The sequence below is a fragment of the Coloeus monedula genome (genome assembly GCF_965178545.1).
Source record: "Coloeus monedula genome assembly, chromosome: 14".
NCBI classification, from domain to species: domain Eukaryota; kingdom Metazoa; phylum Chordata; class Aves; order Passeriformes; family Corvidae; genus Coloeus; species Coloeus monedula.
Window position 1 is genome coordinate 17,365,035 of NC_138794.1, and position 25,330 is coordinate 17,390,364.

General features: G+C 38.7%; 1 protein-coding gene across 11 annotated transcripts in view; it reads right to left on the reverse strand.

Annotated features, from left to right (window-relative positions):
- HERC1 (HECT and RLD domain containing E3 ubiquitin protein ligase family member 1) overlaps positions 1 to 25,330 on the reverse strand; it is a 103,277-nt gene that overhangs the window by 60,470 nt on the left and 17,477 nt on the right. For 8 of the 11 annotated variants that reach the window (XM_082290757.1, XM_082290750.1, XM_082290754.1 and 5 more), the window contains exons 1-12: positions 24,185 to 24,318; positions 10,208 to 11,163; positions 8,919 to 9,014; positions 8,420 to 8,614; positions 6,565 to 6,876; positions 6,147 to 6,243; positions 4,441 to 4,584; positions 3,748 to 3,875; positions 2,774 to 2,918; positions 2,508 to 2,679; positions 1,293 to 1,427; positions 355 to 520 (exon numbers count right to left, since the gene is read on the reverse strand). In XM_082290757.1, coding sequence (XP_082146883.1) covers positions 355 to 520; positions 1,293 to 1,427; positions 2,508 to 2,679; positions 2,774 to 2,918; positions 3,748 to 3,875; positions 4,441 to 4,584; positions 6,147 to 6,243; positions 6,565 to 6,876; positions 8,420 to 8,614; positions 8,919 to 9,014; positions 10,208 to 11,137 — 2,520 coding nt within the window. In that variant the 5' untranslated portion in view covers positions 11,138 to 11,163; positions 24,185 to 24,318. Of the gene's footprint in view, positions 1 to 354; positions 521 to 1,292; positions 1,428 to 2,507; positions 2,680 to 2,773; positions 2,919 to 3,747; positions 3,876 to 4,440; positions 4,585 to 6,146; positions 6,244 to 6,564; positions 6,877 to 8,419; positions 8,615 to 8,918; positions 9,015 to 10,207; positions 11,164 to 23,666; positions 23,684 to 24,184; positions 24,319 to 25,330 lie in introns of those variants that run through there. The other 3 variants (XM_082290751.1, XM_082290753.1, XM_082290752.1) reach the window with 2 other exon arrangements.

A 25,330-nucleotide genomic window follows, 5' to 3' on the forward strand; every position in this document is an offset into this window, starting at 1 on the left:
GGAGTGAAACAAGACCAACAAAAGTTGCTATTTCCTGTAAGAGTGCATCTTAAGAGAATTACTCAACCAAGTTAGTTACTCGATCCACAACAATAACATTTTAGATTCATTATTACAAGGAAGAATAATTTAAAAGCTACAAAATAAAGCAGTTTTTTGAAATTCTTATGCAAACATTCTCCTCTGCTTTCAGATCATAAAACAGTGACGGTGACTACATTTTTTAACTTTAATGAGTAAAACTGGCAAGTCAGAATCATTCAGAAAATCAGATAAATATTTAACTACACAGTCAGAAAAAAAAGGGAAGAGAGTAGTACAATTTTCACATGTAAACAACAAGACATTACTTACTTCCTGAATTTCATCAGGGACAGAAGAGTCCATCAGTCTGAACAAGAGATTTCGAAGAGGACCAGCCTGCCGGCCAAGAATGCTGGTGGCTACACCTCCAGCCAGTGCAAGTGCAAGGTGATTAGAAAGCAGCTTCAAACACAATTTAAGAAAATTGTGATGTTCCCTGTAAAAGAAATACATACCTGTTAACCTCTCCTATTATTAGGATTACTCCCTTCCACTTATTTGTGCAGTAAGCTTTTAACTCTCCCCAGATTTTTCATACCAGAAAGGCAAGTAAATTCCAACTGGGAGTTTAAGGAAACTCCTCTGAGAAACTTACTGCCAATCTGCTTAAAAAAACCTGAAACTTAAATAGAGAAGTGTATTTGTGGACAATGGTTGCAACAAACATTCACTTTAGATTAGTAGTCCCATGAATTATGAGACAAAACCATCCCAAAATACAGAAATAAACAATAATATTATACACAGAGGGGGAAAAAATCCCAACTTTTAAGAAGTAATAAATGTAATCTTCTCTCAGAAGATTTAGGAGTACAGCAATTGGGTTAAAAACAAAGTCTGGATATTCATTTCTAGTCCTCTTAAAAAGAATTTGAGACACTGGTTACAGGAGTAAGAACTGACAACACAGAAATAGTAAATACATTTCAACTACAAAGAAAAACATGTTTCAAAGGAAAACCCTGAAGTAAAGCATGTAATTCACTGCATAATGAAAATACATTGCAGACTAAAGATCCTGCTACATTTGAGACACTGTAAAGCTCCTCTGTTATACACAGACACTAGAGTAATTCAAAACAAATGGCACCTGAGTGAGCAGGTTTTTATGTTTGTTAAAGAACAGACTAACCAGGACTAAGCCATTTACCACTGCTGGAAAGAGAAAACAAATATAAAGATCTGTAACATGCATATGCTGGACGTACCTTGATGAAGGAAAAGGAAGAGGAGGAATTTCACTGTTAATTTTGTCACAGTAGTGCTCGAGAAAAGAACGAAGATGTGAAAAGGTACTTTCTTCAAGGTCAACACAATAGGGTCTGTGCCATGCCACAACTTGCCTGGAATCAAACATCAAAGTAAATTACCTTCTGGAAATGCTTTAACTGCTTTAATAAATTAACAGTTTAACCAGGTTGAATACACACTGCAACTAAACCGGTTTCTTTCTTAGAGCAAACTAGTACAACTATGGCAGACCAGCTTCCTGACCCATGAAAGTATTCTCTCCTCTTTTTTCTGTAAAACTCTTTACAATCAAACGCTTCACATTTATGCAGAAAAACACCGCAATGCCATAAACCTGAAGCCATATGCATTTAATCTGATTCATGCAAAGGCTGACCAGTACTCACAAAGCCGGTTTTAGTATAAATGCCAGATTAAAGACTTTGATAAAATGAAGGGAGAACTCAAAAGGGGAACTACCACTTGGTCCTATTTGAGTCTCACTATTCCCTTAGTTGATAGCTCCCTTGAAAACAGGGCATTTGAAATTCTTCTTGAATTATCCTCCAAATACTAAGTTTGTCTGTTCCTTTTGTTAATCCATACATAAAAGTTTACTTCAATCACTTGCTAACATCTTTGGTGTAAAAGTATTATTTGAGTTACTGTATATTAATAACCAAGCTATTTATTTGGTACTTATTTTTACTTTAACACGTAACTATATAGAATTTTTTTAAGATCTCTCAATGCACCTCAGTAATTTGTCTGAACTTCCCCCTTTCCCAAAGTCTCCTGATTAGTGTACTCCTTACTACACTAAAAGAAACTTCCCAAGCCATAAAAAAAAAATCCCCTCAGAAGCAAAAAATAAAAAATACTGAGTTGTTTCACCTTCCCACTAACTTTTTAGTAAACAGAGGCAGGTTTTGTCTAACTGCACAAAAGAAACACCTCTTTCCTATACAAAGAAATATCCACATCTTTGGTGCTGATACATTTTCACTTGTAACATGCAACAATTAGAGAAGATGAAGGAGGAAAGAGGAGAGGAAGAAGACCTTCCAGACCAAAACGTTACAACAAGAATGCTTGACACACATGATGTGGGAACACCTTCAGGAAATAAATGTATCCCAAAGTGGACTTGTATAAAAGAATAAAATTATATCTGTCCCAAATGTCATTGTTACCTGTCCCTTGGAAGAGCTGTCCAGGCAAGGCTATGGGATGTTCCTGCTGAAATCTGTTGAATTGCAACTCCATCTAAACCACTTACTTTCTTCGGTTTAGTAATGGGGCCAGTAGAGTTTCCCTGACCACACTGTCCCATTGAATTGTTACCCCAAGCATAAACTTCATTATCTATAAACATAAATAAAGCAGAAAACAAAAGCTGAGATACAACTGCTTTTGATCAAGAGGAGGATTATGTATTTTTACACCTTATTCTCTTTACCATGAGAAAGTGCCAAACAGTGACTGTCCCCAATGGAAATGTCAACTATTCTGGTAGCAGCCAGCTCTTCAATGAGCTTGGGTCTGAGAGCAGTTGCCTCCGAAGAGCCACAGCCAAGGCAGGCCCCGCAGCCCCACGCATAAACCTGGAGCAAACCAACCACAAAATAGACACAGGTCAGACTTATGTTACTGGTGAGCACAACAAACAACATTCCAGCAAACCACCTACACAATAACTGCAATTACACTTTCAACACAACTTGCACAGGACTTTCCTGACTGGAACACACAACTCATCAAGTGGGCATTCCTTCCTCCAGCCACTGAGGTGACTGGCCACAGAGCACAGCACTGGGGAGGCTGCTGCAGGAAAACAAACTGCTACAGTGAATGTTAACATTCCAAACCTGCACTTTGAAAATGCACTGTCTCTGAGTCACAGAGCTGAGGGTGGGGAGCCCAGGTGGGTTACACACATGGAAATGCTTACTGGATTACATGCATCCATCATGTCAGGAAGGGCCCCCCTTTACCACCTCAACATTTACCTCCAACATCTCCTGAGATTTTTCAGATTGGAAATAAAAGTTGTAGTTAACACCTATAGTCTAATATACATATATATTTTAAAAACCTATCAAACCACCTAATCACCTGAGCGGGTTACTGTATTAAAAATTACAAGGATTTCACTGCTGTTTGTTTCTTGAATCCAATTTGATTTTACGCTAGTTACATTTATTAACCTAAAAATACAATGTTTTCTGTGACTAAGCAAGAATCTTGAAAAGCACATTTTGAATTACTCTTGTGCATTAGGTACTTCAATCTCTAATCAAGGACTTCACTTCTACTTAAGTACTAGTTGAACATCGTCCCAACAGTCAAAATAATAAATATTGAGATAACGTGAACCCACACCACCTTCTTCACCAGCTCTCGTAATTTGAGTGAAAACTTGGCTTTGCCTACCTGCCCTGTTGATGTCAAGGCAAGTGAAGACTGGCTTCCAGCACAAACTTTTCGAATAAACATTCCTTGCAAGGCTTCTATAACTTTAGGTTTATATACTCTATTTGTATCTCCATGGCCAAGTTTGCCTGCAAAAGGAGGAAACACAACTGGAAGGTATTTTCAATGGATAGACAGTAATTAAAAGTACCCCAAAAGAATTCTTTTTGGATTACCAAGAATGTCAGAGTGGATTTTTAAAATTAAAACATATTACATATTTTTAAAACTTATTCTCTTTCAATTACAGTAATTAATTGCAGACTTGAAGAAATATATATTTATTATGGACTATTTTAGAATTTAAATACTAATCCCAGGCAGTTTAAATGTAATAGTTTGTAGGATGTGAATAGCTACTGTCATATCATGAGTGAGCTTATTTGAAAGTCGTCAGCACATTTTTTCCAGAATTGTTCATCCATTCACTGACCTTTCTGTGCTGTGAAACCCCTCCCCTGCTGAAAATCCTTTTTTAAACCCCATAATCTTGCAGGTGAATTTCAAATATTGTATTTAGATTTTATAAAAATCCTTTCCTTGAACAGCTACCAAATGAGTAATAAAAACCACAACCAAACTGCAAGGAGTACTAAAACTATGAGGCAGATGGAATAAGACAAAAATTACTACCAAAACATTCGTTTTACCTACCATTGTCTCCTCCTCCAAACGACCACACTGTTCTCCCATCTTTAGACAGAGCTATTGTGTGTGAACTGCCACAGGAAACCTCTCCTACATTGCTAATATCTTTTACTAAAGTTGGAATGTTGCGGCTGTTGCTGTCACCATGACCTAAGGAAAAATGAAAAAAGTATTTTCTTTTTGTGAAGATTTAAGTTCTATTTTGTTTTGCAATCTTAAGATTTTGCAAATTTCATGTGTACTGCAGTCATCACAAATGATGATTTCTGCCCACTTTTGGAAAGATTCATAGTAAGGTTTGGAAGACATCTGTGGTAAAGTTAAACATTTAATCTTTATGACATACTCCAGAGCACCTGTTCGTATCTCACTGCTTCTGAAACTTATGACTATTTTCTACCTAGCTGAAAAGAAATAAGAAGAATTGCTAGTACAACTGCCTTTAATACTAGCTGATTAGGTAGCTAGACTTCCCAATACCAGGCAGCAGGTATCCTGCACAGCATGAAGAAGCTGCAATAAGGGCACTTTGCCACTCCCGTCAATACTGCACAGACAGGACAGATCAGCCCCTCAGCTGCCTTTAGACAGCCACAGTTCTAACGGGTCCTTTCTGCAGAAACCAAATACATTACAGTTATCACCTACTTTATAAAAAATTTTATTTCTACTAAACTACTAAACTAAATTCTGTGGACATGGAAGAAAAATAGAGAAGAGAGGAAAATTAATACCACTGGTATCCATAACTGAGTAAATATGAACAACTCCCTATAACTTAATGAAACGTTACTTTTTAGCTGTGTGCTGGAACATTGCACACTCCAAGACCCCCCCAAAAACATCCAAACTCCAAATTAATCTAAAACTCAAGGAGAACGTTTCCACAATTCCCACCAAAATTCCAGTTAAACCTCCAACACAGAGTTCTTAACAACAGGGATAACACTCAGAACTTCTACTGATGCCCTTGAAAGCTGTAACTGTTAAACACTGTTCTCATCTTCCACCCCTGCCACTTGCCTGCTTTCACCCCTCTATATTTGGTGACTATGACACTCAAAGAAGAGAAAACAGAAGGGAACTAAAGCCCAACTTGAAACAATTTTCCATGCAAAACCTGTTGGTTCAACTGAAACTGCTTAAGAAGAGTGGTTTTATACCAGGCATAGCATAGCAGCTGTACAGCAAAGATGATGAAACAGACAAGTGAACTTGAAGCACACAGTACACAGGGTTTCTTGTTTTGGTTAAAACTAACTTTTTAGATGTATTACAGTAAAAAGACACTAAGCCATTATGGCAACTTAACATCAAGTATCCTTATCAGAATCAGACTCTTGATACTATTAGCCAGTTACGGCTGACCATTCAAAGAATCATTCTACCATCACACTAGATGAGGTTTACCTAGAATTCCAGTTTATTTAAAATGTCTACTGTTTACATTCCAGTGGCATTAGCAACCATATAGTCTTAGGAATTAATAAAAGCAGCTTGCCTTGAAATGAAAAATCTTAAAAAACTTTGTAAAATTAACTGCATTAAAAACTTTTAAGAGTCTTCTGCACTGGTCACCTGTATGCACACACCTGAGTACATGTATATGGGTACATAGAGGGGACAATTAGAGGACAAAGTAAATAGATGTATAAAATCATTACTAGACACAGGAACTTTTCCAAAAGCATCTCAAGAAATTTTCAAATTACCTAATCTTCCAAAGTCTCCTTCTCCCCATGTGTACAGCTCTCCATCTTCTGTAACAGCAGCACTGTGCCTGTAGCCTGCTGACACACACACTACCACCTACATTACACACAAAAAGAAAGATTAAGTTTTTACACAAATCAGTAGGAAGTCTGAAAGCCTGGGACAGTCAAGTTTCAGAAGGAGTCTACATAAACTAACTTGTTCATTCCCATGGATCAAGTACATACAATCTTTGCAATCTTTTCTATTTATATGACAAGGGGAAGTAAGTCCATAAAAAGGCACGTTTATATGTAAAACTGCTAATGATTTATTTATCAAGTAGCTTTAACATCATGATATTTTATATATTTCAAACTTTACACAACATCCCTACTGAACAGAAATAAAACAGGTGCTCTACTATACAAAACATACCTTTCCTTGCAGGGGACCCTGAATAAGTTTGGGATATTTCTGCGTTGAACTATTTCCATGTCCCAGTTTTCCGTAGTCACCGTCACCCCAGCTGAAGACTTCCCCTTCTGTTGTAAATGCTAAAGTGTGACCATCAGATCCTTTTGAAGATGACACCTTTTTAATAGACCTATGAGGCTCAAAAGTCAATTTTTTCAATGTGGACTGATTATTGGAGTCTCCCAGTCCCAGTCTCCCATAGCTGCCTTTCCCACAGGCTCTAACAGAACCATCCGTAGAAATGACAAATGTACAATATTGTCCAGCTTCAATCTACAAAGAGAAAAAAGTACAGAGAAATGCAGAAATTAGATAAATCAAAAATTCACATATAGGTCTAGAAGTCTGTATTTTTAAACAGAATTTCAGGTTTCTTCATATAACATAATGTAAAAATTAAAAACAATTTGGACTTCAACAAGCAGTAGAACCAAAATTATTGGAAAATATTTTATAATTAAATCTATTTTCATGACTAAAATATGTAAACAGTGATTATTTTATCCTTATCTCTTCTACAGACTACAGAACTTGTGCTGCATTCAGATCTCCCAAAACTCATGGCTGGAAATCTTAACTTTTTTAAAGCAAAAAAGACAAAGTAACAGCTTGATAAAACACTGTAGGTTTTGCTTAATTTTAATCAGTACCTAGTGGTAACATTACAGAAATATGCCAAATGCTAAAAATCCACTCACTTGAGACTACGCATTTTAATTACGTGAACATCCAAGAAATAAGATTAAAAGCTTTTAAGAAAATATGGACTTGCCCTTATTGGGAAGTCAGCACTCGGCTGAGGAATGTCCCAACTGCTAATGGACTAACACAGAAATAATTCCCTATAGGAATCTTAACACAGCAGAAGTGCAGAGCAGGTTCCATCTGAAGCATAAAAGCACATCATAAAACAGCCCCATTTAACAGGAATTAATGTCTTCATCTAGATAATCCTACAACAATCATCAATGAAGGCTAAGTGGAAAAATCACATAAATCTGTTGTAGAGTTGTATACAGAACTATTAAAAGAGTAACCCATTCATTCGGATCATGCATTCCATTCTTGTGTATTAGTCTTCTGAATGTTTTGAAAGTTTTCTGAATGGATAAACTTGTTTTATGATTTCCAGTCATGCAGCCCACTGGAATACAAAATACATCAGTGACGTCCATAGAAACTATTTCAGAAAACGCACCTAAATTGTCTAGTGACCAAAAAAGTGCTTTTACTTAAGTAAACACTGCAAAGCCAATATAGTACCAGAAAAGCAAACTATTATATTCTGGGTCACGCATCAGTTGCAACGCAGAATCTGTGACTGAGAGCAGAAAGAGCATGCACACTGATTTCAGAAAGCTTGCTAAGGTTGCTGCGTCAGCAGCTAGTCCAGTTTGAAGTTTTAGACTTGGCAATCTTGGGTGTGAAAACCACCAGTGGAAAAGAATATGGAGTAGTTAAGACACCTTTTAACCAACATTAAAAAAACCAACAACAACAACAAAAAACAAACCAACAAAATCAAACCCACCCAAACAACTACAGGCAACTGAACTTGTCTCCACAGAGCAAGTCAGGTCATTCTTGTTACATGGATATTTATCTGTGTGTCATTAGAAACAAACCAGAATGTTTTTCCCAGGCATCAATAAAAGTAGCAAGATACTCACAGTAAAATAACATGTGTGACCAGTTCTGAGCATCATCCCTTCATTACAACTTGACACTCAGAAATAAAGTACTATCTTTCAATTTTATACTGTGACTATGAAGCTGCTGAATGTTACATAATGTACCACTAATAAATGTCACTCACCGTCTGTGCATCAGAAAAACTTGGAGCAAGCTTGGGTTGAAGTATTTTCTCTTGAGTTCCTTCTACCAGCTGATGACTGCTGTTACTGCCCCACACATACACTTCACAGGTCTCCGACACAATGGGAGCATCTCCCGTTTGAATGCTGTCAGGGCTAGCACATGTCCTAGAATAGTCTGAAGCCATTCGACAAACCTGTTCAAACCAGAGATTTATTACACAGTAACATTTTATACTTCTTCCTATACAGTCACAATGTTGAATACAGCTTTAACTGCCCCTCAACGTGGTAACTGCCTAAAATACAAATCACAATGACCACATCATTAGCTTGCCCAAATGACTGTTTCACTACATCTTAGTTTTTCAATGTTTTTTTCACCTCTTCTACCCCAGAATAATTTGGCCAAGACTGGACTATGGCCACATGTGCACACCAATCACATGTTTGAGGGGGAAGTAAACTACAATAACTTAAAAGTTTCTTTTCAAGACATACCTCTTCAAACAAGCACAGAGCTGCCTCATACAGAGAACATAAGCCATCAGATGTTCTGGTTGGCTCTCTCCACTGACTTCGATCAGCAGATGATCCCTGCAACGTTTAAATGTTGTTATTAGGAGAAGCACACTTCCAATACAGCAACAGTCCACCTGAACAAAATACATTAGGGATTTGCTCTTATAGCTAAGCAGAAATGAATGGCTCTTTCTATAAGCATTAAGTACACTACCTCTCTCCTGAGCTGTGATATCTGCATACACTTTAGGAAAACCAAACTGTCACAAGTGCTAGTCCAACATTGTTACTGATTCAGTTTTGTGAAAGTATCTGTGTTTAGAGTTAATTTCTCCTAATACTATATTGTACTGAAATGCAAGCTATTTGTGTTTAAAGTGATAATTATTTTGAAACTACTACTAACAATTAATGTTTACATATCTTTCATATTTTGGTCTCTAATTGTATATATAGCCCAAAACCAACAACAAATAAAGTTGCCCATCAGGACATTTAATCCAACTCAGATACTGCCACTGCCATGCTCTTCTCACGGACTCCATTCTTTAAAAAGATTTTTTAGATCTTCTTTAGAATCTTTTTTAGATTTTAAGGTTTATGTTTATTAATAAGCACTATAAGCTTGAAAGAAAAGAACGACCACTTGAGGGAAAAAGTCATTCCCTGTTTCAGTCTGAGCACATGAAGCAGAAGCTTGGAACAGCTTCCGACTGCATACTGTGCAGTAATTTCATACCTTTAAAAGTAATATTCATCTAGGACCAGAAGTAAGTGCTCAACATACAAAAGTGTGCCACACTTCCAATTTAGCTCATTTTCTTACCACATTAATTTCTGAGCATCAGCAAAACTGCTGAACATCCTGAAGACGTATAAGCAGAGGCCCAGGTGAATTAGGGAGTAGGAACGTCCAATAAAAATAACAGGAAACAAGGTGTGTTATAAAACTTTGAAATTTCTAACTTTTTTTGCTATGAACTTAAATGTACAAGTCCAAGTGGATCAAGTATGTCCTCAATTCTTTCCCTGAAGTTAAAGCATAACACTAAAAAGGACAACACAGAGATTATTTACCATTTCATCTTTACCTATGAGGAAGCAGGTGAGCAGGAAGGGAAAGAAAGAGATGGTGGAAATACAGGGGAAAATAGTTCACAAAAAGCCCCCTAACATATTCAGCAAACTGGCATTCGGTGTGGAGAAACTATTCAGTTAAGAGTGCAACCACACTGCAGTGCAGAAAGACCAAAGCTGGTTATACCTACCAGAGATCGTCGCATCTGGGTCAATATACTCATAAAGCAATCAAAGCTGATCATCCCTTCTGGACTTTGCAGCAACTTGGTTTTCTCCATGGTGTTTACTACAGCTGAAGCACCTAAAGCCATTTCTATCCATTCAAGAAGGTATCTCAAGGCACCTCGTTGGGCAGCCAAACCAAGAAGCAACTCAGAAGCTAATCTACGACCTAAAGTATCTGCCCCAGAGTTCGGAATCGTTACTCCTTTAAGAAAAGCTGTTACTTGTGACAAACAATCCAAACCCATTGGTGGAATCTTGCTTTCATTTGCTAGAGATAAAGGTGGTAAAGAGCTCACAACTTCTATTGCAGTATGAATAACATCATTGCAAAGACTGAGGCCAGGTCCTGCCGCAGGCATCATCCAGCTTTGTCTCAGCAGTGCAAACAACAAGCTCAATCCAGTCCGAACTCCCATTTCTATGAGTGCGTCTGTACTTGACCTTGGGCGTTCACTGACAGAGTGCACATCCGTGGATCCAGAACTGCTTTCTGGTGAATGCTGTTGCTGTTTCACCTTACCCTTGTCGTGGTATTTATTAGAAAGTGCATAGAAGACACGCTGCAGCACAAGGAGACGCTTTCGAAGAGCTCCAGCAAATGGAGAGTCTGAGCACACCATCTTTGCCAGTGCCAGCTGGCTGCTAAGAAGTGCATCCAAGTAGTGGTCCTGTTCATCACTAGATAGAGATTCCCGCTCAAAATCTGGTAACTGAGGTCCTTTGAGGCACAGGACCTGCTGGGGCAATGGCACTACTTCTTTATTGCTAACTAACTTAGCATACAAGACAGAAACTCCCTCCCTTGTTGCAATAGATTCACTGTCTTCTGTGATCCAGGAGCTGTTTAGGTGTTCAAGCCATTTCAGCTTCACAGGTGGGACCATAGCTGCCATGCTGGTTTACTTCTTTGCCATTAGTCCTGAAGATGAAAAAAACTGTCAACAGGTGTGCAACGTTATCTACAGATCTTATTACTCACAGCAGGACAAATCCAAATAATCCTTTCAGAAGGAAAGCAGCAAAAGGTTAACCACCAAGAATTACCAAAGTTTCACCATCCGACCTACATGTTTGTGCAACTTACTTAACGTGATGTAAGAATTTTAGCGTAAGTCAGTCTACATTTTCTAAATCCATATGCACAAAAATTCACACAAAGCAAATTTAATTCTGCTAAGTAACATGAACAGCATTTAACAGATAAGGCAATTTAAGATTTAGATGTCAAGAACCACAAAGGTGCAGGGCTGATAAACGTATCTCAGCACTATGATGATTTATGTCTGCAGGATCATCCATGTAATGGTATGATATTTTGCTATTATATGTGAATAAAAGATCATAATTCCAAAAACATACACTGAGTTTGAAAAATTTCTCACATACAAGAGCATGGACTGACCACAACTAGTTGAGTCCAGACTTCTTCTAAGTCTATGTCTGAGAAAATTTTTAAAAATTAAAAAATTAAAAGAACATTCTGATCCCAAAGAGACACTCTAGTTACTAATTTTAATGCTGGTAGCATTTAGAACTTCAGTTTCTTCAAGAGGATTCTTGATGTCAAGTCTAAATTTTGCCAAGCTAATTTATAGCTTAATATGCAAAGAGGCTTCTTCAAAGGGAGTGTTTTCAAACTGCTCATTTTAAAAGAATTTTCTTTAAAGTAATGCTTTATCTCCTATTGTACAAAACAGATTTGTTTAATTCCTGTTTATAATCATTAACCATGGGTTACATAGGTTCTGATTGATCACTTTCTGTTCTTTGACCCTTTAAGTCCTAATGTATTACAGTTTCAACAGAAAGTACTATAATTTCTTGAAGGAGAGTTTTGTGTCCTTTGGTAGTGTGAGCCCTATTTGATCTAATTTCAAACTAAACCCCTGGGGGTGGAGGGAGTCTCTGCCATGCAGTGAAAGCCGGTGTTGCTGCCATGCCATGCTTGTAGGGAAATGGGTTACAGGCAGTGCAACTCGGTCCTCGTTTTGTCTTGACATTTCACACTCAAAAAACATAAATTAAAAATATAAAGAACTACAGCTCTTCTGCCAATATAACTGCCCAAAAAGCACATTGTGTGCTATTAATCACCTGCTTTTATTTCAGCCAAATTTTCCCAACAATAGTTTAGTATCTTCATAAAAAGCTTTATGTGAGCCCCAGTGAGCCTTATCCAAGTAACTTCTGCTGCACTACAGCAGACCCTTACCCAGGTCTATCCCACAGAAACTGGAGCCACAGCTGGTAAGTACCATTCAGAGCAGCAAGCATTCCTTGCATTTCATACAAGACACACCTGTCTACTCACACCACAAAACTCCCCAACAGCTCAGCCTCCAAGTGACACAGACAGGTACTATTACACTCAGGACCCTGTTTACTAAGAAAGGGCAACATTGTCTCACTTGTCAGAAAGGATTTGCTAACTACCATTTGATCCTAATAGAAACTGTAAGGACAATTAATGAAAACGTCCAAACTCTGGTCTTACCTGATGGAGTTTGCACCTTCTCAAGCAAGAGGTAAAACATGGGGATGTAACTCCATTAAGAAGTTCCCTGAACAGACTCATTCATGGGCTTTATGTTATGCTTTCACCAGCTACTCTTCTTTCAGAAACTTCAAAATGTGCTCATGTACCTCAAAGGTGCAAATACTGCTGCTTTTCCTGAAAACTGATAGATTTTTTTCCCTCCTGCCCTTGTATGCATCTCCAAAAATAGAGACTGAATCTTGAAGCTGAGCTCTTAGCAGCGCCCTAGTCTCCTGCTGCAGCTTTTGCAAGAAATACATTGGTCCACCTTGAAAACAACATTCAGCTTCATGTGACAGGCAGAAAGCTTTAACCAGACACTGCTGGTAATCCTGGAAATGCGCTCTGAATGCAAATCTAAATGATCTCTGTCTCTGCATGAACAACTACAGATCACTGAGGTTACACAGAAACCAGGTAACAGTGGTAGCACAATGCATAGGTAAGGTTTACTTCCTCCAGCTCATTGCCACAAACACAAGGTTTATAATTGCTCCAGAGCCTGGACACGAACATCTCATTTCTTTTTAGGGCAGGCAAAAAGAAAATACATTTGGCTTTGAAAACTCAAGTGAATGCTCACTGCTGTTTCACTATATCTGACCACTGCAGGGTCAGGTGAACATGTGGAAGGTACCAAGTGTGCAGGGTGGGCCAGTCCCACAGGGTGCAGGCCTACACACTTTCTGAACACGCTGATCACATGGCCAAGCACAAAGGGACAAGCCAGAAGCATGTGACAAGAGGAGAAAAGTACTGTTCTTTTATCATCATAAACTTAAAACCATCTAAATGTATAGCAACAGCTTTAATCAAGTATTTCAACACTGGAAAACTTAAAACACAAACTCAAGCGCCCAGAACTTTCTGGGATTTCTGTGAAAAAAAAAAAAATTTTTTTAAAGCCCAGCTCCCCTGCCCTTATTCTTTCCTTTCTCCTCCTGCTCCTCAGGGGAAAAAAAGAAAAAGTAAACTGTGAGGATGTGGAACACAACTTATTTGTCATATCTTTTAGAACCACAGTTCCTGTTGAGGAAATCAGCATTTTGGGGGAGTAAATGTTCACAAATATTTTACTGTTGCCAACTGGTAAGTCAACTAAAATGGGACTTAAAACTCATAGATGAACAAGGATTCCAACAATGTTACCAAATTTAACACCTATTTCAAAAGCTTACTCCAGGGAACAGTGGGGACAAAATGTATACATCAAACCCTAAAAGCCAAGTTCTATGTATCCTGGATGAAGAATTTTTCTTTCAGAATAGCAGTGGCAGCAACTTGAGCTGCAGGGGAAGACGTATGAAGGTAACTAAGCCACCTTCAGAGCTTGTTCGTCCTGAGAACCACAGCCAGTGCTGCAGTTGAACTCAAGGAACGGCTCAGGTTCATCAAATCCTCTACTGGAATATGTGCACAAACACAGGGAGAGCTGTTGTTAGCCATCACTGCACTGGACGCCAACTATTGTTTGTTTCTCTTACATCAGATGAAAGGGAATGTGAGGAAAAGAATTTTAAAATGAAACCTGTGAAAACACGGGGAATATAATTAGGGAAGGCTTTTGCCTGAGCTAAGAGGAGAGTAAAACACTTATATTATGGAAGAAAATATGCCTAAGAGAGCTCTCTTTTAAATGTTACAAGAAACATGGAAATTACCTGCAGCAGAGACAAAGGTTGTTTTTCCTTTTATCAGACCACTGCTTTAAGTGCACCTGAAGGCGAACCTGTAACTTCCAAAGCTGAATCCCACTGCACACTGAATGTTGCATCCCCTGGGTTTCAGACTCTGTCTCTTCAAGCTCAAAAGTCAAAACCAGGTACTTCCTCTGTTGTTCATGGCTTTCCCCATTATGTAAACAATTACACCGAACAGCCAAACTACCACTCGAATTCTAAGCTCAAAATCAAGTCTCCACATCTTGCAATAACTAGTAAGCATAGATGGGAGGTAATAGGATGCACTTCAAATTAAAAGAAATCAACTTACAAAAAAACCCTAATAATTCTGAAACTGTAGTAATTGATTGGCATGCATTTCCACACAGCCAAGAACTCAGAAAGAAAGTTGATGACAAATTTCATTACCCCTTTATCCATATATTTCTGTTCCTCTATTTAGTTAGACGATGATTTTTAAGAAGTTTTGGCTTAAATGTACTTGCTGCACCTAAGGAAAAAATAAACGCAAAACCAAGAGCCTGCAAATGCTTGTCAGCAAGACAGAGTAAACAGTAATAATAATTGATACACTTAAGGTCTTCCGTTCTGAGTTAAAATATAGGGAAAAAAGAGGAAAGTTGTCATATTTCAGGGAAAGTATGCAGTCTTCAGTGGCCTAGCAAACAATTTTTAAAAATTTAAAATATTCTGTGTTATTAAAGAGTTTGTTTTTTCTTAAATAGGAATTAATTCAGCCTGAAACCACCAGCTAATTTTTACAGGTCACTTAAAATGTTAATTTTTGTGGTGAAAGCTTGCCTACAGTAACTAATAAATCACATGTATTAAAGTGCGAAAGGCCTGTTGCAAGTCGTCACTAAATACAACAGACTACTGGGCATATTAAAATTAAGTTTATATCACTAATGGAACAGGCCAAACAGCCAATTCTTTTACTGAGAAAAACTGCATCTTTTCTAAGGAAAAAGAACTATTCCCCTATCTCAAATAAGAATAAAATAAGAGACTGGAGATGCATCTAACTATATTTACAAGTTATTTCCATGAAACAGGAATAAGAGATAAACTATGAATGCTGTTCCTTCCTTTTCTCTGCCACCCCAGCAATTTAAACACAGAAACAGAAAGAGGAACTTGATCTTGTCATTAATCCCAGCTTGCTTATTTTATATATAAAATACCAAGTCACTGACTGCATGGATGACTAACACCTTAATGTAAAACTGACCAGGAGATACAACAGAATAGGTATTCCACTACAAACATTTCAATATTTTTTATATATACATATATACATGTGTATAAATATATACACACACATCTATATTGGCATTCATATTAGATATTACAAAAATCTCAGTGTTTCATGCATATGTGTCTGAAGCAGAAGTAATCTTTCTGTAACAATTATTTATTATAAGTGAAATAATTCTTGCAAAGTGTTACAGTTGACACCAAAGCGAAATTACCAAGAAAATTATGGAGAATGTATTTCTGTGTTTATATAATGTGTCATACAAAAGGTAAAACATGATTGAAAAGTAACAGTAGATTTTCCAGCCACTTACCACCATCTCCTAAAATCGCTACAGAAAGAGTAGATTTTTCTAGAAAGGGAACAAAGCAAACACTAAAGATTTCTCAAAAATCCACCTGGTTGGCTCAGACATGAAGACTGTCAAACCTCTAAGAACAAGTATTTTTTTCAGATTTTTACTACAGCTTCAGGAAACCAAGAAGTATTTAGGTCTTCTCACTTTGAGGGAAGTGGGACAGCTTTGATCACCTTCAAATGTAAGAATAAGAACTCACTAAAGAGGAAAAAAACATTACTAAAGAAGTTAGTAAGGGAAGTTCTTGACTGCAACACAGTCAAAGGACTGAGGAATTTGGAAACTGCCCCAGATACTCTTATACTCCAAGGGCACAGGGGGAAATGAGAATAATTTACAAAGGACTTCAGCACGGGGTTGAAGGTTAAAGTCTGTAAGGTTATAAAGATCTTGTTTCTGAGTCCAGCAGGAAAGATGTGTCTTGGACCGAATATATACACTTCCCTGAAGGGATTTCCATAGTCATTCCTTTCCATGTCAGCTCGGAAATTATGGGAGATACTGGAATTTTTCACCCAAGAACCACCTACATGCAGCCAACAAATTTGTCCTAACAGAAGTAAACAGGAAGCTCCCTTCTAGGGTTTAGATTAAAAAAAACTCCTCCAAAGTTGCTGTACATAGATCTAAGAGAAAGATTGCTAGGACAATTTAAAGAAAGGTGGAGACTGGGCAGAAGCTGTACAATGTGGCTACATCACACTCTGTAACTCATTTTGAGGGAGAAACAGGAAAATAAAGAACAGCTCTAGGCAATTCCACAGAGGTAACACTAAATTCCTGCAGGAAGAGATGTAAGTATGAAAGTCGAGACAAGAGAAAAACAGAGGGGTTTATGTTTTGTTTAAAAGAAAGCTGTAGAAAAGATCCTTAAAAAGTCTAAGACAGGATTATTGCCTTGCTATTTTAAGAAGTAGAGAGTGTAACAGCACAGTTTCCCCACAAAACGTGTTTTGCTTTTTCAGTCCACAGCGCACACACTCAGCTTATCAACAGAGAGAAACCACCTAACATGTGGAGGGGAAGAGCTGATTTTAGGGCCCGTTTTTTTCTTTTTTCCCCAAAACAGCATCATCTCCAACACAGTGGCTCTACCTCACTGCCAAATGCAAGCAATCACTGGTATTCAAGCAATAATAATACAGGTCCACAGATAAGGAGGAAGAAGGTGCAACTGCTGCTCAGGCTGTGGAAAGGAAAATGTGAACAATCAGCTCAGAAATGTAGGTAAATCTCAAAGCACAGTGATTTCCCACTGCTTGTACAAATTTGAATCTTCCTGCTTAACTGTTATTTTACAGCTTTGTGCTTTCCTCCCTGTACAAGGTCCAAAGAAGTAAACACTGTAATACAGGGATAAAAAGCAAAATTGATCTTACATAAAGTGTTGTCAAATGAACATAGCAAACAAGGGGAATATATTTTAACCTAGTCTTTAATCAAGGCAGAACTTCTCACAGTCCACAGAGATTTTCAAACATATAAAATGTATAAAATTATATATAGCATCTTCAATCAGTATAAAGAAAATCCATTTTCTTAAATCAGTGACACTAGCACACACACTGATACTACCATGTTCTTTAACCTGGTCTGACTACAGCAGGTATCAAGCACACACAAAAACAATTATTCTGACAGAAGCCAAGTGCTCAGGCTCTTAGATCTCCTACAAAAGTAGCTGAAAGCTGCAAAGCTCTTGAAAATCTGCACCTATAAAGCCACAAATATTATATGTCCTAAAAACCAAAAGTTTTCTCAGAGGAAAAATAAACCTCACGAGCACTCACTCTCCCCCTCTGTGCAATCAGCAATTTCAGCAACCTTTCTAAGATGCTGACTACATTTATTTTATGGGAACCTAATTACAAAAGCTTGTAATGCAAGAAGTACATCTGTACAGTCAAATCAAAGGCAGGAAACACCAAAATTAACGAACATACAAAGATCTGGTTGTGAAACTCAATTCTATTCACTGTCTGCCTGTGGTGTTGCACCACACACATATACAAAGTTCTTCACTGTGTGTTCAATGACAATGAGCTTCCTAGCGCCTGCCGCAGCTCCATTTACTATTTTAAACATGAGCGGCTGCTAGAGTACCTCCTATGCTCAAGGCACCTTCAACATGACATCACCTGGGTGGTTTCTAAAAAGGACTAGAAAATCTAATATTTAAACAGATGGCAGCCAGAGCACACTACAGCTCTTGATACTGCTACAAGTAGTTAAAGCTTTATTTGCAATAGTGAGAAATTAACTTCTGTGATGGCCGAGAAGAATCAAGCATTTTGTGGCTCACACAAAACTCAAACTCAGGAAAGATTTCACAATCAGGATAATCAGGTAATTCCACTAGCGCATTAAGAATATAATTCAATTAATTCACTGCAAGGGACACTGACAACTGAAAAACTTTATTCTGGGATGTTATTTTAGGTAAGTTTTTGATAAAGTAGAAGTTCTGAGTTCATTGCCAATCACAGCTCTGGGAAAGCTAATTTACTTAAAATATGACAGAAAACCTGATGCAATATGTGTCTATTTACTGCCTCGCTGTGATGACAGTATTAAAACTCCATTATACAAATGGAATCTCTTCAAAGTTGCAACATTTCAGTTTTATAGCCTAAGCACTTAGAACCCTTCTAAATTATTTTGTTAATTCAAATAAATGTAACATTCTTTCCAGTAAACCAAAGTCTTCAGTCTGTATCCACACCTACTAAACTATTACCTCAATATTCTGTCAAATTCCTAATCTGTACGATTCCAGAGCTGCATGTGGAATTCAACATACTGCTGTATCTTTAATTTGTGCAACAGAAGGAGTGTTCTCTGGTTTTGCCAAGTTCCAGTCCTAACAGTTCCTGATGCTCCATAAAATGACAGATTACCTTAAGTTTTTATCATTCCAGTCTTTCATACTTCTTTCAAAGGAGGCACAAAGTCCCAGTAAGAATCCTGCTTCATATGCTGCCAGTTGGTAGAGTGCAGCAATTTTTGCAATCCTTATTAAAATTTTTATCTTAAAGTACAACTAAACCAAACTGATTTGCTTCCCTTTTTTCCATAAATAAGGGGTTGTATATATAGGACTTAGCAGCAGGTATCAAGGCTCCAAACAATATTTACAGCCTTTTATTTGAAAGGTGATTTAGAAACCAAGAATACATAAAAGTATTTAAAAATCCTGCCTTGTCATAGGCCAACAGTATGAAATGTACAGAAATGCAAAACCTGCAGGATGTTTCATATCGCTCATGGCCAGGGGACACTATGACAGTTGAAACCAACAAGAGGTAATTTTGCCTAGAAGAGTTGTCTGTTCAATATTCCACTGGTGCCAAAAAGCACTGTAGGTCACTATGCGAGGCAGCATTCTTCAAATGTTCTTTTTGGCCTATCCACATAGTCTACACACAGTGTCATGACAGATGTGAGGTGAATGGAATCCATCCAACACAGTCATGGGAAAGAAAAAGAGAAAATGATAAATTAGAAAATACTGACACTGCAGAGAAATTACTACAAATTCACAAAGAATTGAAAGCAAAGAGACAAAAAGTGTCATCAGAAGCAGTAAAAAAAGAAAAAAAGACAGTGGTGCTAAGTAACAGGGGATAGACAGTAAAACAATTAAGAAAATATGAGCCGTGGTCTCTTACAAATCTAGAATGGGAAGGCAAGGAGCAAAAGGAACTAACCCAGAAAAAGCAAGCAAGAACAGCAGCTACAGCACGTTGTTCTTCACTCCTAAAACGTTACAGTGAAATTGACACCAGCATTACTTCATGTGAACATCTGTCTCCACTGAGCACAATGACCACTATCTTTCCTCCTTGTATTAGCCTCCTGCTCAGCGTATGGAAACCAAATGAATGACATCATCATTCAGAATAAGATTAATTATGCAAACAACCATCAACTTTTCTTTCCAAATACTGGATTCCACCTAGCCTTATATTTGTTAAGTAAGCCATGGTGAGGTTCTACTTGATATTCTTCCAATTTTAGTTTTCCTACATGATTTTAGGTTCTTGTGGGATTATTTATTCATTCATTATCAGGTAGAGTATTGAAACCAATATAACCCTATGCTTTCAGCTGGTCACAACTGGTCATTCCAAAAACCTTTTGGGAGACAGACCAAAGGAAGACAAAGTTATTTTTAAGTTAATATGAAATTAAAGCTATTTGCCCTTTTGCCCTTAAGTTTAAAAAAAAAGTGATACAAAAACCTAATCATGGTTTGTCAATGTAAACCCCTGGGGGCTGTACAAAATCTAACCAAGCAGAGAAGAAATAAAAATTATCATTACTGTTCAGCAGATAAACTTAGAAAAATCAATTTAATCTGTTACTTCTTCAGATGGCTTTAAGGTTACTGAAACAAAAGCTGAGAATGCAGGATGCTCCACATACACAGTCATCAAAAGCAGTTAGTGAAAAGAGGAGCTGAGAAGCAGAAATCCCCACGCATCAAAACCACCCCAACAATTTGAGCAAAGAAAGGTGCCTGATCTTGCACTGGAAAACGGATAAAAACTCTGGTAAGGTTTTAGCACTGTCACTCTCCCCGAAAGGTACAATAACTTGTACTTCTACCGTGTAGTTACAATATTTTCAACCACCACAATACATAGAAACAGATATTTTCTTGCAAAAACTACAAACATTTTGAAGACGTATTTACTAGAAATCATGACTTGAAATTGAGAAACTCTGCAATGGGCAGGAAAGTACAACATGTACAGACAGCCAAAATTCAAACACATTTAACTTTCAAGTTAGCTGTATGTAAGCAGAAAGATGGACTGCAGCCTTTAGAGATTATATATAGAGAGATAGATAGGTATATATATATAGATATAGAGGGGACGTAAAAGAGAAGTGGAGAAATGCCTGTTATCAGGGCCTGTGGTGACAGGACAACAGGAAATGGTTTTAAACTGAATATGGGTAGGTTTAGATTGGACATAAAGAAGAAACATCTCATCATGAGACACTGGAGCAGGTTGCCCAGGAAAACTGTGGATGCTCCTTCATGTTAATGATTCCTGTTAATACTTGCATTTCTTGACTTAGAGAGCCCCTGTTATAACCAATTGAAAAAGAAAATTCTGTTTGTAAGGAAACGTTTTGAGGATGAAATTTCTGTATTATCCAGTCCTAGACAGAAAAACAAAAATTATTACTAGTAAAGAGGACTCAAACTGCAGGCTATTCTTTAAGCAGCAAATTAATTCCAGCTCCCAGCAGAGATGATTGCTTGAGCCACCTGAACACCCCCCCAACTAGCTTGGTGACATCAGGTCAATCACAACAGGCAGTCCAGGCCAGGGAATATACCTGGCCAGTTCCAAGGTCACAATTACACTTGCTGTTGAGGGGCAAATCCTGTAGCCACTGGGCTCCAGGGTGGCTTTGTTTTCTTTTTTTTTTATATTAAGAATTTACAAGGGTCACTCTGAATGACTCTAATGCACAGCAAGCAGCTGCAGCACACTGGCAGTTACTTCAAGCAGCCTTATGACAGCAGAGCTTCGATTTCTGAGGGCTACTTCAGATGTTTTTAAAAAGCTAACACCTACTAGATTTGAATGTTCCACTTGACTGTCAGTCACTACAAGGGAAACAGACAAAAAGAAATCCTGGCAGCAATTTCAGAGTTTGAGTACTTCCGAGAGCCAATCACGAGAACCGAAACCAGCACAGTACTCACCATTTACTACAACGACTTTGACAGCAGGAAGTCAAAGCAGTCATAGAGAACTGCATCCTACTTTTAACTAAAACACACCAGTACAAGATAAAAATCTCTTGAGTTACATGAACAGAGGAAGATTAAGTATCTGCCAGGATCTAAGACTGTTGTATTGAAAGGCTAATGACTTCCTAACAACCTATGACGAGAAATCAAATGCCTGCTCCACCAAGTCTACCTGAAATACATATATTTTCTGTCTCCATTACTTATTTTTAAAATGCGGATAAGTGCATCTCTATCCCATGAGTATTACAAGAATAATTACACTAAAAAGAAAGATTGGAATACTACACGTGTGTTTATCTCTTAAATGAAAGTACTTAAACATACATGATTTTACTACTCAAACACAAATATTATTGCTGATTTCACACGTAGCTTTCTCCATCTGTAAAATAGTCCTATTCCAGTCATTACTGATACTTCAAAATATGCAGAGCGCCTGCATAAAGTGTACTGTTTTCTTTAAAAAATAAAGATTATGGCTACCTCAAACTGGTAAATTAAAGGCAAAACCAAAACAAGATCTTTAGTCAAGTCACTTAAACCACTTCCTAATCAATTATTATCCATTTAATTCAGTTCTGAAACAGCAGAAGAACAAGTTTTCACCGGTAAACTGTTTTTCAAATCAATGATTAAATGAATTTTAAAATGCTGTGTTATATTCTTACTATGCCAAGCAGTTCCGCGGCAAAAACAAATCAAAGACCTTACATCCCTACGCTTAATTAACAATTAGATAAACACCTGCTTTACACAGTTTCTAAAAAAAAATTCAACACTCCCACTTCCCCTTCAACTTATATACTTCCAACCACAAAACCATGTTTAGTCTTAATGTTCAGACAAAGAACAAAACATATGCGACATATTTAAGTAAGAACATAGGAGCAGAGAGGAAATACTCCGGGTCTGTACTCAGAGACAAAAAGCTTTAAGATGTTTCATTTTAAAACAACCACTGTGATAAAGTTACCCAACAAATTCCTCATAGGTACAAGGAAACCAAAGACTGGTACTGCCCTTCTGTCCTGTAGCACAACATTGTACAGCTTTTAATCTTTCATGCAAAATAACCAATTCCTCTCAGAATGGGGAAGCAGTAACAGACTGACCAGGTATACAGCCTACCCTTCCAGATTAAATACCTATTATATTTTTCCCCAAAACTACGTGAGACTTAACCCGGAGATGCAAATCCTCCACAGCCCCACATCCCAATGGAGCAGATGTGGTATATATGGGGTCTCTAACAAGGAGCATTAAATTCAGGACATGTAAACTTAGACCTCTGAGGTTTTATTATGAAATACCAGCATAGAACATTCTGCTAAACTACAAATCTGATCAACCTCATGAGACAATACACACGGGTATGTACACAGACATATAGGATATGTATATATGTATATAGAGCACACGGTCCCAGCTACAGCAAATTACACCATTCATGAGGAAACAATCAGCTTAGGTATGTGACAACAGAAATAAAAATGTTTCAACTGCACTAAACCTCTCCTATATACACTGTGAAAAGAAGAGGGCATAACAATAGGGTTCTGCCCTTAAAAAAAAACATGAAAAGCAGCTTGTATATAGCAACACCTTAATTAAATTAGCCATATGCAGTTAAAAAGCCCCCCAAAACACAACAACAAAACGCCTGCTAAGACTTCACTTTGAAATACAGAATAAAACATCTCTAAGAAAAAGTATACATATAACGTTTCAGTATTGCAAGTAAGAGCCAGCAAACATGCCATGGTAAGACGGTGCAATTCAGACGACAGGTCTGGAGATACACGGAACACCTACCTACAGTCACGCACACAGTTGATGAAGGCAAACATGACAATTTTCAGATTAATTCTGTGACACCTGCCAGGTCCACCTGGGATGCACATAGCCAGAGATGCATTTAACACTTAGAGGAAAAATGCACGGCCACACTACAATCGCATTCATGAGGTTCATAGGGAAAAGCACAGGCTCCGAGGACCTCAGCCGAAGCACAATGCAGAATTCGTAGTTTACAGAGCTTTGAAGAGGCACAAAAAGCCCCCACGAAGGGAGAAGAGCTGCCGGAGGACGCCCGTCCTTCTCCCACCCTCAGCAACAGGGCAATGACACCTGAACGGCCCCACCTGCCTCCCCTTTTCCTCACGCCCGTGTGCAGCTTCCCCCGCTCCCTGACGGCCGCGGCTGCAGCTGCGGCCCCGCGGTGTTGTCGGGCGGGGAGGGGGAGGGCGCGGGGAGAGCCCCCCCGGCCCTGGACTCGCCCAGGCCTCCCGCCCCTGCCCGCGCTCCTCAGCCCCGCGCGGCCGCGCGCTCACCAGGCAGCGGCGGGGGGAGGCGGCGGAGCTCAGCCCGGGAGCCCCGCGGGGCCGGTGGGGCGCGGGGAGCGGCGCGCGGAGATCCCGCCGGGAGCCGCGTCCTCCCGGCCCGGATTGTCACAGGGAAAACATGACGCGGGCGGGGAGCCGCCGCGATCTCGCGGGGCTACCGCGCGGCTCTCGCGAGAGCGCCGGCCGCTCCCCGCCTCCGCCCGCCGGGCGCCTCCCGTGCGCGGGCACGCGCGGCTCGCCGCCGAAGGCGGAGCGGCGGCTGCACCTGCGGCGGACAGGGCTCGTCCCGGCAAAATGGAAGCCGGCTGCTGGCACTGGGAATGGAGACAGTGCCCAAACGGTCGGGTTCATTTGTCTTCTGCAAATGAGAGGAAGAACAGACAAATGCTTTTGCATAAAAACGACCAAAGAAACGGGTCAGGGAAATGAAGCACCTAATTTAGGTGGGGACCCTGACAGTCAGTGAAAACAAGAGAAATGGATGTTGTATGCAGGGATTAAAAGTGCAGAAAAGGCAGAACGAATCAGTGGACAAGCAGGAGTATATTAAACCATTTGCTTAAACAAAATGAACAGCATAACAACAAATAGTAAAACTGTCACCGAGGAATGAAATTCCCAGTCTAAAGTAAGCTGAAGTACACAGTGAAGACTGTCACAGACTTAGATGGTGGCAGAAACAACAGCATGCCAAGATCAGTGAGGCCACAGTGGCAAGAAACAACACAATGAGAAATCTCACTTATACCCACATGAATTGGTAAAGTCCACACAATATTAGGGATGTCATGACTAAATCAGTAGACATTGGTAATTACTAAGTAAGTGGGAAAACTGACAAAAAGGAAGAGGAAAACTGCAAGAAGGGACTGCATATGTTGTGGTACATCAGCCTAAGGTAGGAATACAATGGAAGCTTACAAAGATTAGTGATGTGAAATAGGTGAGCAGGGAACAACTGTTTACACTCTGCCACTAAAAGAGCTAGACGGTAACAAGAGGAACTAGTACATGAAAATTTTAGAACAAAGAAAAAAATTATTATTTCTTCATTCACATATAATTAAGCTGTAGAACACCTTGATTCAGGACAAAATGTAGTAAAAGTTTACCTCAACTCAAAAAGAGACTGGA